General features: G+C 35.9%; 3 protein-coding genes across 4 annotated transcripts in view; 1 reads left to right on the top strand and 2 right to left on the bottom strand.

The window, feature by feature from the left end:
- LOC140752145 (L-dopachrome tautomerase yellow-f-like) overlaps nt 1-12,592 on the bottom strand; it is a 360,210-nt gene that overhangs the window by 162,919 nt on the left and 184,699 nt on the right. The window lies entirely within an intron of this gene.
- Nucleotides 809-4,426, top strand: LOC140752421 (uncharacterized). Its single transcript, XM_073086710.1, has 2 exons — nt 809-886; nt 2,159-4,426. Exons 1-2 carry the CDS (start codon nt 877-879, stop codon nt 4,276-4,278), a joined length of 2,130 nt encoding a protein of 709 aa, XP_072942811.1. The 5' UTR covers nt 809-876; the 3' UTR covers nt 4,279-4,426.
- Nucleotides 4,525-12,285, bottom strand: LOC140752325 (uncharacterized). Of its 2 annotated transcripts, XM_073086573.1 has the most exons (12): nt 12,148-12,285; nt 11,600-11,703; nt 11,275-11,346; nt 10,771-10,923; nt 10,050-10,248; nt 8,951-9,118; nt 8,533-8,696; nt 8,044-8,175; nt 7,667-7,735; nt 7,355-7,501; nt 6,031-6,122; nt 4,525-4,922 (listed from the first exon to the last, which is right to left on the bottom strand). In XM_073086573.1, the coding sequence occupies exons 1-12, from the start codon at nt 12,236-12,238 to the stop codon at nt 4,724-4,726; spliced, it is 1,590 nt and encodes a 529-aa protein (XP_072942674.1). In that variant the 5' UTR covers nt 12,239-12,285; the 3' UTR covers nt 4,525-4,723. The 2 variants fall into 2 exon arrangements, with proteins under 2 accessions (XP_072942674.1, XP_072942676.1); XM_073086575.1 differs by lacking the exons at nt 4,525-4,922; nt 6,031-6,122 and adding an exon at nt 6,148-6,708.

The following is a 12,592-nucleotide window of genomic DNA, read 5'->3' as shown; positions in this document are numbered from 1 at the left end:
AGGCACAAAGAAATGATTAACTTCCGTTATTAACAAATCAATCTTAACCAAGTTTTACAATCAAAGTTCTGGATTTGACATGATTGCCTAAAAAAATTGACAAATTTCGTAAACAATTGGTCAATATTGACTTTTACTTATTAGTTTACTAATGGGCGTAAGAACGTGGTTATTTAGAACCCTTATTTTGTTTAGTGTGCAGCAAAACTTTAAATTTGATATTTTTAAGGGGGTTTTTACCCTTTGTGATTGAACTCTGTACCACAACCACAATTAGTTCTACCTCATAACAGTGTTCATCGCTGCTGTGTTCTGGTTTGAAGGCTGTGGTAAGGTTATCCGCTCTTCCTTGGTCCTCATAGCATCTATCACCAACCTCAAATAGGAATGTAATCTTATCTACGGTTGTTCGCAGATGTTCATGGGCGGCAGTAGCCACTTATATAGCCACTGCTATAAGGTGGACTTCATACTCATCTGCTACTTCGATATTATAAAAAAATAAATCTTAACCGCATACGCAGACGAAGTCATAGTATATTTAAGATAGTTAACATAAAATGTATCTTTTCTGTCATATTATTTCTGCAGTTTTAAAAAACATTTGTAAAACAAACCGTGCTACGCAATAGTGATTATGGCCCCTATGGACATTGTATTAGGTTCGATTCCCGGCACAAAGTTAATGAAAATTCGTTTTATTCTCACTCATTAATATAATAAGTTCCTCCTCCATACCAAATATATTAATTCTTCATAGATTCTAATTGAATTATCAACTAATTTTCAAAGAATGTTTAATGGTACATATATTTTTATTTTTTACTTACTTACTTTTTCTTTATTTCAGACAGTGGTTCACGTACAGCAACCAACATGGGAACTGGTAAGACATTTTTAATTATTCAAGTAAAAAATAATAACATTTGTCATCATTCATAATTAGACAACGGATTATATGCAATTGCATAATTGCAAATGCAAATGCAAATGCATATAACGTCACTTTTTTGGCGTTATTGCATATTTTAGTACTTTTTCGTTGATAATTCATATATCAGTAGTTATAGGCATTCGGCGCATTGTTTTATGGTTCACGAGCTTTTGCCCGCGGCTTCGCTCGCGTTACGAAGTAATATTTTCATCCCCAATTTTATCCCCAAGGGGATGCCCCTTGGGGATAAAATTGGGGATCAAAATCCTTTCTTAGCGGATGCCTACGTCATAACATCTACCTGCATGCCAAATTTCAGCTCGATACGTCCAGTGGTTTGGGCTGTGCGTTGGTAGATCACTATGTCAGTCAGTCACCTTTGAGTTATATATATTTAGATAACTGTAAGGTTAGGGTTGGGTGATGCCCCATTTATATTATTTCCCGTCCAATAAGTAAACAGTTGTAAAGGTTATATTCAAAGCGCCGTAATACATACGTTGTGGTCATACCATATATGTATACCATATTCAATCTTACTATGAATATTACATTAATATTACGATTAGTTACGAAATACTAAAAGTGTAGATGACGATGGCCTTGATTTTTCGAAAAATCGGAAAAGTAAAAAAAATTGAAAAGTTTAAATATTTTTTTCAACTTTTCCGTACTGTGTTATTTTATCGTGGTTGAGCAAAAATGAAAAATACTTATAGATTTGTCGATAAAACTTGATCGTAATGCCAATAACTAAAGACTCTGACACCATTGACTGGATACCCTATATCAATTTGCGTATATAACCTTAAAACTTAATAATAAATAGCGATTTAATAGTGCATATTTTGGCCATATTTTGACCTTTTAGTGCATATTTACATGCAAAGTTTATTAACTTTTTATCCTAGATGCTAACATTCGTGTCGTAACAAAAATATGTGTCTAGAAATATTGTGTATCTAAAACATTCAGAGCATAAAAAGCCTATAGTAGACTATGGGCGTAAAAAACGCTCTTTACTCAAGCATTTAAGACAAGTTACTCCACAGACACTTAAACTTGAACACAAATCTAAATACATCATTCAGACTTGAACCAAGAATTGAACCCAGTAACCTCTGAATGTCAGATCTATGTGGTAATCACTATACGATTTGACATTTGATTACATTTTTTTACACAATACCACACAAGCTTAATATAAATACTTATTAATTCCAGTTACTATCCTGCTGCTTTCCCTGCTGTGTACATCGCTGGTCGCTGCCAACTGCCGCAACAAGATCACCAGCACCGGCCAATGTGCGTATCGGATTAAATGTATCAAAAATGTTCATGGCGTACGGCTTAGCAACGAGTGCCAGGGATCCACTAACTATGACGTCACCGTTGACCTGACTCTCGAAGACGCTACGGACAGAATCGACAATAACACTGACGAAACCTTCCTCTCAATCGTCACTACATTCACCGCTCACGGCCACTGGCGACAGACCAAGCTTTTGATCCTCGAAAACATGTTTCGGCTCAAACACTTACATCTCGCCGGCAACAACATTGAAAGGATCGAAAACAGTCCATTCGAAAAGCTTCATAACTTAGAAACCATTGATTTATCGCACAACAAGTTATATGAAATTGAAAACCTGTTCCGTTTTGAAACATACCCGAACAAAATGAAGAAACTTGCCCTCTCTTTTAACGCTTTAGAAGAAATACCAGAAGATACATTCTCACAACTAACCAACTTGATAGAGCTTGATTTGTCCTACAACTTACTAACAGAATTAACCCAGGAGCCTTTTTCAAACTTAACAAGTCTGGAAATACTTAGATTAAACAATAACCGCATTAAGGATCTAAATGGCGCCATGAACAATCTCCTCAACCTCAAACAGTTGTACGTGAGAGTGAATAAGATACAAAATATAGACGCGGAATCCATAAAAATAATTAATCATCTAGAAACATTCGATATTTCCAACAACGAATTGGAAAAACTGTCTCCAATAATGCTTTCGAGACATTGGCTGCATTTGGGAGACCATGCAATCTGCAGAATCTTACTTTCGAAGAACCACCTAACTCATATACCTAACACCACATTCTCGGAGATGTTTACAAGACTTACAAGAAATCCGCTGAAAAATCCTGTTAATGTACTTACAGAAATTGATTTGTCGGTCAATGCAATCACTCATATCGAGTATAACGCTTTTCAATCAGTTGCCCAATTAATTTCATTGGACTTGTCTTGGAATAGATTGTCAAGTTTTTCCGTCAACCCCGAAGATTTGGTATATGTGAGATTTTTAAATCTAAGCTCAAATTACATCAGCAGTCTATATTACGAGAGTTTTTCAATGATGACCAATTTGCAGAATCTTGATTTGTCCCGAAACAATTTTGAGTATGTCCCAGATCAAAGTCTCGGCAATAATATAAGACTGACCCATATAAACATGACGAACAATGAAATTGCCAGTGTAAAAGGTCTACGAATCACGTTTAATTCTGAAGGAGGTATTCTGGACCTATCTAACAACAACTTATCAAGTCTGAATATACCCACCGGCGATGCACTATCACTGAGCTACTTAATTTTGCACACTAATAATATAACTAATCCGCGTTTGATTAAATTGAACGACCTATTTGATTTGAGACAGTTGGATATGAGCCGAAATTATATACAGGAATTAGATGAATCGTCACTACATCTGCCTTATGCCCTCGTTTTCTTGGATTTAAGTTTCAATGAAATAGAAAGAATAGGTCCGTCTTCGTTCCACAACTTGAATCATTTACGGACCCTACGTTTGTCTCACAACCAACTGAGTGACATAAGGTACGGAGCTTTAGAGGGTTTAAATGATCTTCTAAATCTCGACCTTTCCTTCAACAAAATTGGCAAACTGGATTCGAAGGTGTTTATGGATTTGAAGTTCCTCAAAGTGCTGTCTCTGCGATACAATAACTTGTTCTATTTAGAGTACGACACATGGCTCGCACACAAGTTTGATCTGATTGTTTATCTGGAAGGTAACAAGTTTTCTTGTACTTGGCTTGGTACTGCGCTAAACAATTACAATAATGGTTATTCCATGTTGCGTCCTTCCGTTCTTACTCCTGCTACCAATGGGCCTTCCATAGAAGGAATACCGTGTGATCAGAGCTTGGAGCCTTTGATAGATTCTAGAGATTCTAGACGCATGTCGGTAGATGAACGGCTTCTTGTCACAAGCCAAAAAATATTAGAAGCGGTACGTGAACAGACTACTTACTTACGGAAGAACTTCTGGCGTTCAGTACAAGAAGCTGAAAAACCTATTAAACCTTAATTATATTTTATTAACGCATACTTTAATTCCAGTGTTAGTTAAGGTATCAAATATGTTCTTTGAAATATTTTTTTCATGAGTGATTATAATAGATTTAAGCAAATTTTTAAACAATGTTTGATTTCATGTGAAATATTAAATGTATTTTTATATCGTATACTTTTAATTTCATTTTAATAACATTTCGTGTAATGGTACGACTTGTAACTTTCTCTTTTTAAAATAAAGAAAATGCTTAGTTTGACAAACTTGTTTTATTTTCTATAAACATACTTTAATAAATAACCACACATGCAATAAAATATTTTTTGAATGTACACAGAACACATTAATTACACATTATTAATAACTTGGTTAGACGTTTACATTCATCAAAAAAAATATATTCTTTATACCTTTCATATATTTCATTAATTATATTAATATAGGATAAAGAAATAAACATTCAATTATTTTCAACATTAACGCCGTCGAAATCTTCAAATTCTGGATAACTGTCACCGTAGTCCACCGGGAACATAGCAGCACATTCCTCCTCACCAATCACACAGTCACGACTAACGTGAACTGGATTTAAATCCATAAGTTCCAAAACAGCTAAATCTCGCTCCATGGATATCATAAAAGCCAGTTTTAAATCGTTTCTGAGAATAAAAAAAAATAGAAAAGGTATTGTTCCGTAAACTTAACACATTTTCTTTATGAAAAGTAGCATAGACGCAAGCAATACGTCTGTTGATAATTGAATCTGGGACCCAAAGCAAGGGTTCCACATAAATCACAGTACATAAGGCGACTATATTATCTAAGGAATAACATAGTCGCCTTATGAAGTCGGAGAGCGACAACAGATGCGTTCTTATCTCTGTCAAGGCATTTTTTTAGTTGAAATATATCGTATCTGTTATAAATGAAAACAATACATAAAATATTCATTTAAACCCGCCCTGCAACATTCTGTTCTTAACAAATTAATTGTGATTTCATTATACCCACTTTTTCTATTTCCTTTAACAATACAGTGCATAAAACTCGTTAATGTTTCACTTACTGCATGCTCACTAAGTATTTGTTATTTTTAGATAAGTTATCTCATAAAGTGAAATGTATATTTGTTTTGATATTAAATGTCTTTAACCGGAAATAGAAATTAATGATATAGGTATAGCCCGTGCCAAACTGGAAGTCCGCTCTGAAGTTGTTGCGCACAATTACAAGCATATATTCCGTAGTAACGTAAGGGCATATTAACTCAGCTATGTGTCCGTGGGCGAGAACGGGTAGCGGACGGGTACCTGGAGGGCTCCGGCGTTGTCTTCGTCCCTCTAATATCTACAATTTGCTATTCGGCGCGACTCGTTTTTATGTTCAGTACCCTTACCATGAGTTTTCAAAACATCCCACAATTTTACGTTACGTTTACTCAATCCATTATTCTGTTCCGTTTGTTTCGGTAGACTGAGTAAACGTAACAATAAGTAAGTGCTCAAGTCTTTTTGTCTGCCTCACATGTTCGCAAAAAAGAGAGACAAAACATAAAGCGCCATTTTGTCAATTTGGACATTTAATGTTACGTTACTTACACTATAGTTCTGATACAATCCGCTAGGGGCGCTGATTGGAATTTGTATGGGCAAATACGTAAACAAATACCAAAACACTCATATTTGTCAAAACGTAAAAACTCATGGTGAGGGTTCAGGGCGGACTAGCAGTTTGGCGTGAACTGTACGTTAAATTGTTTTGACTTACATATTATATGACAAATTTAAAGATTCAAATTGCTTCACGCTGTAGGCGATATGTTTTGCATTATATGGCGACGAAGCTTTAAAAATACCCATCTGAAAAAGGCTCGATATTTATTCCATTTCTATAATCGGTCACTGTTATATATGAAACAATGAATTGCAAATGAATGTGAACTTAAATAAATATTACTCACTTATAATATAAAACGATTAAGAAGTATGAATATGATATACAAAATATGATGTTTTGATGGTGGTTAGAGTGAAAGTGGATTTTAGATATTTGTACCTACTTTCGGCTACAGATGCTACCCCTGAGGACTAAGCTGAAACGTCTCGAAAGAGTATGTCTCCCTTCCCACACCCTTGAAACCAGAACACAGCAGCGTTTAGCACTGCTGTTATAAGGCAGAAATAGGTGTGACGGTGGTGCCGCCGGAGTCAAACCACAAAGGGTCCTGCCACTTTAGGTTAGTCACACTATAAATTCCTGAGGACTATGTTACAAAAAAATTCCAATTCTTACTATTCTCTTCTATAAAATCGTGCTTACATGTAAAATGCAATCCTTGTATTTAATAAGGGCCTGCACAGCTTTATATCTCTTCAACATATCAATCAATACTAAAACGTGTGGTGGTAAAAACTCCTCTTCAGGCAAAACATATTCTGCTACTATCTATAAAACAAAATTAGAAAATATTATTATAATCTCATATAAACACTTAATTAGATCCAGCTGTTTCATAGAACCTCACCTCAAGTGGTATTACTTTTTACAAGATTTTTTGTTATGCTTTCTTAAAAACTTGAACTGTTCATGTTAAAAAATATCATCCACCATAAATAAATGGCAAGTCTAAGATCAGAACTTCTACTTCTGTACTAACTTGATATACGTCTCCTATGAGTACAAAACACGAGGATTCTGTTTTCACAACGTATTGGATTTTATCGCTTACTAAACTTTACTGTTACTTGTATATCCTTTTTTATAATAAAGGAGTAGCAGAAGGGCATGCAGTCCACCTGATGGCAAGTGACTATTGCCGTCCATGGACATATATAATAAACCTGAGATTTTTTTTTATAATATAGAAGTAGCAGACGAGCATGCAGTCCACCTGATGGTAAGTGGCTACTGCCGCCCATGAACATCTGTAATCATCCCCAGATGTGATTAGATATTCCTACCTGAAGCCGGCCACAGGCCCCACCAACCAGTACACAGCAGCGCTTAACTGGAAGCGTTAATAGAAATAAATATGTGTCGCGGTGGTGCAGCCGGAGTTGAACCACGAAGGGTTCTACCACCTTCAGGTTACCTTTGGAAAGAGTACAGCCAGCCCATTGACTTTAGCTATATCGTTTGGTGGCGCGTAAAACCCAGGAATCAGAAGTCCAGCCGGCGGGAGGTACTCGTTTTCATCTTCAATATCACTTATGGTCTCAGCCTCTTCATCCGATAACTCCTTATCCGGGAAAAATAAGGAAAACAAGTGGTACTGGTATAAGTGAAAAATCACAATTTGAAAACAAGACAGGTGAATACTACGACTACGATCTAGATCAATTGAAATAAGCAAATAAGAAAATAAGTACCTAAAATAAGAAAATAAGTAATAATAATAAGTTACCTCTGGGACTATGATATCTGTTTCTAAATCTTCGGGCTCATTACGTAGCTTTTCCAACGCAGAAAGATCCTGTAATTAGAACAAATTATTTTAATAACCGAATTCGTATAGTAAATATTCTAAGCAACTCCCGCAATAGTTACAATAAAAGTATGTAATTGTCGTTGATTACGGATACAAACACATATTTACAGTCGCACACCTATTTCTGTCGTATAATAGTCTCAATATTTAGTATATGGTGGCTATAATATAGTTTCTAAACTCAAAAATTGTTTCGTTCTTCATGGTCCTACTGTATGGTCCATGGTCCTATTATACTACAATTATTCCTATCACCTTTTCAGAAATTACAAATCTTTCAAGGGATAACTTACACCAGCTTTGAGGAGTTCTAATTTGCGCCGTTCCTTATCAACTCGTTTTGCTTCAATCTGGTCTTCTATGGCTTGCCGTGCCATTCGTTGCATCTCGGATAACCGTCTGGCTCTTTGTTCTATCTTTTTCTCCTGTCACCATTATAATAATTTTCATAAATTTCATATTAGAATTCAAAGAAATCTTACTTTGTAGAACTGTTGAATTCTAAGGACTCATTAACAGGCGCACCATCCTGATAAGACAAGTACAGTGGAGACATTAATGTATGAATTTGATCAAATCTACTAATCAAATTTTAATAGTTATCACCACTTCCCGAAATCTCTTGAATCTACGATTCATTATCATCACTTTCTTGTTTACTTTTTGTTTGTGGAACTTACACATATTTATGTAATCGACACTATATTAAAGAAATTTCATGTTTTATCACGACTTACTTGCCCTTGTTGCCTGCAGTACGATATTATGAAGATATTCCTAACCTTTTCTTTCACACGCTCCTCACGACGCTTCTGCCAAACTTCTTCTCTGCTAGGACTGAAAGTCTTGTACAAATCGAATGCTGTTTTAATCGGCAGTTGTTCATCCAGTGGCTTAGAATCATCCAAAGCAGCAACTTCTTCATATAATATGTTTCTTACTATAGCTGAAATAATTTCCTCTAGTTTGTACGAAACATTCTCTAGGATTACACTATGTACCACGTGAATTTCATGAATATATTTAATTGGTAATCAAATTTACGCTTTCAGGAAAGACAGAAAAACTCGCTCTCAAGCATTTTCTTTTGTACTAAGTATTTGCATAATTATGTACTTTTTTGTAACGAATAGTCACAATAAACCGCACTGGTATAATTATATTAGGATAATTCCTATAATTCAAATATATGATACTTACATACAAAATTTTTCTCTGCATCTAACAACCTGAAACATATAGCGAGAGCCGGTGCTGACAACAGCATGAACATTGAAGCCTCGTTGATAGGTGCGTCTCCTGCGTACAGAATATCTTCTGCCATTTCCTTCGTCAGTTGAATCTCTTCTCTACCCACCATTATAATATCTAAATCGACCAAAATATGTGTTACATTAACGTTTTATATGTGTTACAATATTTTTAATACATTTCACAATTCAAACCCCCGCTTCTTTACAACAAACGTAAATGTAACCATTGTTGTCTAAGAAATATTTTTCACTATCTAATAATGAACTCCCATTTGTAAATTAAGAACTAGGTGCCAAATACTCCCTGTCCCTGTAGTTCCGGGACCAGAATAGGGCTACGGTATCCTCTGCCTGTCGTAAGAGGCGACTAAAAGGGGGCTTCCGGGGTTGCGGACGGCAAGAGTGGGAGCTCAAACCGCCCGGCCAGCGACCCCGGGATGGACGGCGGTATGTGTGGTCGCATACCGTCGTGCACACCAGACGGTGTGGTGAGTATCAAGCTCACCTGGGCGGAGCCCGACGGGGCACAGCGCTAAGAGGACTCCGGTTGCGTTCCGTTGGAGATCCCGGAGTCCTCTACGCAGCGCCGAGGACGGCCACCGGGGGGGTTTTAGTGCGGTAAGAGTCCCACATAACCCCGGGTACCTTTTGAAGGTTTCCCCCTCGTTAACAAAAAAAAAAAAAAAAAAAAAAGGTGCCAAATACTCCCAATTTACTACGGAAGCACACATCACTACCAACCTATTTTACAATGCTACATGCAGTTTCCTTTAAGTTTAACCAAACCTTAATGTTTAAGAAAAAATAAATTTAAGGAAGTTCATTGCCTACATATAATCAATTTAGATTTCTTTCTCTACTTGGATTTTGAATGTTATTGGGATTGTACTGAGGAACTCTTAAAGTAAAGAAAACAATGTTAAGTTACAGCTGTAACCAGCAGTAAATAGGCAGGAGTTCTACCTATAGTGTATCTCTGAGGAAGTAGAAACTTAGTAGAAACGCAGATTGCTGCAGGAACCTAGAATGTACCTTGAAGACTTAACTATTCATATTCCAACGTTCATAAAGCTCTGGGTGAGCATGTTTTGCGTGAGGCCAGTACAGCACAAAGTTCAGATGTTGCAGGTGCGGCACCATCAGCTCAGCGCGGTGCTGCTTGCGTGCTGCCTGTCGCGTCGCAATCCTTGCTGCTGCCATCTCAGCCTCTTGCTGCACCTCCGTCTTACGTATCTTTTGCCATTCCTACGAACACATTGTTACCACCTGTGAAGTTTTGAGGATTGGTATTGCTTGTGTGTTACCATTTGCTCCATCCATTGTCAGGAATTTACTAGTATTTTGTTTTTATTCTAGATGTCCAATAATTTTGTGATGTTCAAATAAAAAAGTTTATCTCTATGTTTTACAACAAAATAATAATGATGATACTCACATGTAACAAAAATAACATAGAAAAGTACATACATATAATGTAAATTAAGAAAAAAAATAGGTATGACATGTGCAAATAAGTAGGATATGAAATGGTCACTAACAATTTCTTTAATATAATAAAAGTCTACAGTTTTCTAATACTTGATCAATACTAACGACTAAGTTGAAACGCATTGACCATCAAACTGATCAAACCACAAAAGACCATAATGAGCATTGCTAAACAGCGACATTGTAATTAGACCACGGCTTCACTTACGAATATTATTGGATTTTAGTGTAGATGTCCTTTAAATAAGTAAAAATCGTATAAAAGAATAATGCACTTACTATTTCTTCTTCAGATGGCTCATCAATATCATAAGTTCTTCTTTCAGGGACTTCTCCTTCTTTAGCCAGCTTGAAGTAATGAAGTTCTTCTTTCGCTGCATCCGCAAATCTTATGTTGTCAACTCCCTGGAATACTCTAGTTATTTTCCTATTCTGCGAAAAGAAATTGAATTCAGAATCGTGGAAGACACTATTTCCTTGGTACTACTTGAAGTCACGGGTTAATCGCGTCTCTTACGGAGAATATTCGACTGGAATGCGAGTGTTACCGGCCGAAACCTTAATGAAAGTCGTGGAAAATATGATTAAACGAGCCCAATTTTGTGTCAACGCTGTTCGAAGACAGTTGAATCTAATTAAAAATTTCCATTACGCAAAATCACTTTTTCTATTTAGTACAAAAGTTATTCAAAAACAATATTGGATGATTAAAGTTGCGCCACCCTATATATAAAGCAGTAAAATAAGTTATATATCGCGAATATAATGTAATTAATGACTGACCACGATAAATATGTAGATAGGTTCACTTTGATTATGAAATCTCTTCAGTGATTCTATTTCATCTGCAAGCACCTGTAAGGAATGATTATAATTAACATCGTTTTTCACCGATGGATTGACGAGCTAAAATATCTAATGTTTTTAGTATTTATTAACAAAATGTATTGGACTTACTTTTTTAATTAAGCAAATTTATACATCGTTAAAATAATGTATTTTTTAAACTCAAAAATTTTAGGTCTTAATTAATAAGCAATTACAAATCTCTTTGGTTACATTGTGAATTTCAATTATCGACGCTTTTGGAAATACAATGAAGACAAACCCGTAGTAAAACCATCTTCCCATCGCTCCAGTCTAATTTTATCCGGATAAAAAGATGGTTCAGGGCCGTGCAATATCCTGAAAATGAATTGTATATTTCGGCACCTGTAAAAAACCATTAGGTAACCAAACATTTCCTAATAATCAATTGATGACTCACTAACCCAGGGAAAACAAATTAGGATGAAGAATAGCCGTTTTTTTGTTTTGTTTTTTTACGAGAAAGAAACCTTCAAAAAGTACCTGGTCCTCTCCAATAGAACACAACCGGAGTCTTCCTAACGCGATACCCTTCTATCGGGCTCTGCCCTGGGGGGAGTAATTTACGCTCCTCTCGCATCCCCTGGTGATTACAGCAATATGCGACCAATACCGCTGTCCTTCCCGGAGTCGCTTGCTGGACGGTTTGAGTTCCCACTCTTGCGGCTCGCGACCCCAGAAGCCCCCATTTAGTCGCCTCTTACGACAGGCAGTGTACCGTAGCCCTATTTTAGTCCCGGAACTACAGGGACAATATCTCGGGTACCAAGGCACAATGTAGGTACTTACATATTAACCTATCTAAATTATGTCCCAGCATATAATCTAGTTCTTTTTCATTATAAATATCAATGAATAGCTCTTGTTTCTTTTTAGCCATTTTGTATTTTTTATGACCAATGTGAGTTTTGCTTTAATAGATGTTATCTTGTTGGTCATGATTTGTAATTTTTTTATGTTATTGTTATTATATATGATTATTATCTCATGTTATGTACTAATAATATTTTGTAAATATGTTATAAATACTTAATTCTTGCGAACAAGAAATTTAAAATAGAACAGCAGACAAAAAATCTATTGATAATTTTCATAATTAAATAATGTTCCCTTAATCCTTATACCCTGTCCTTGTGCAGTTCCTCTATTTTTTTCCTTCGACTATGATTTGTAACTGAACAGAGCCATCTTACATTAACTCAAAGTTTTAATAAAACTTCAACTCAACCAGTAG

This window comes from Epargyreus clarus, unplaced genomic scaffold (assembly GCF_041222505.1).
Source record: "Epargyreus clarus isolate Ecla_fem2 unplaced genomic scaffold, WU_Ecla_fem_2.2 ptg000024l, whole genome shotgun sequence".
NCBI lineage: Eukaryota > Metazoa > Arthropoda > Insecta > Lepidoptera > Hesperiidae > Epargyreus > Epargyreus clarus.
Note: the sequence above shows the minus strand (reverse complement) of the source record. Positions and strands in the feature narration are given on the sequence as shown.

Coding starts and splice junctions, on each gene's coding strand:
- LOC140752325 (XM_073086573.1), bottom strand. CDS start 12,238: ATGGCTAAAAAGAAACAAGAGCTATTCATTGATATTTATAATGAAAAA. Junction 11,347..11,599: donor GGAAGATGGTTTTACTACGG/GTTTGTCTTCAT, acceptor CATTCCTTACAG/GTGCTTGCAGATGAAATAGA. Junction 7,502..7,666: donor CAGATATCATAGTCCCAGAG/GTAACTTATTAT, acceptor TTCCCGGATAAG/GAGTTATCGGATGAAGAGGC.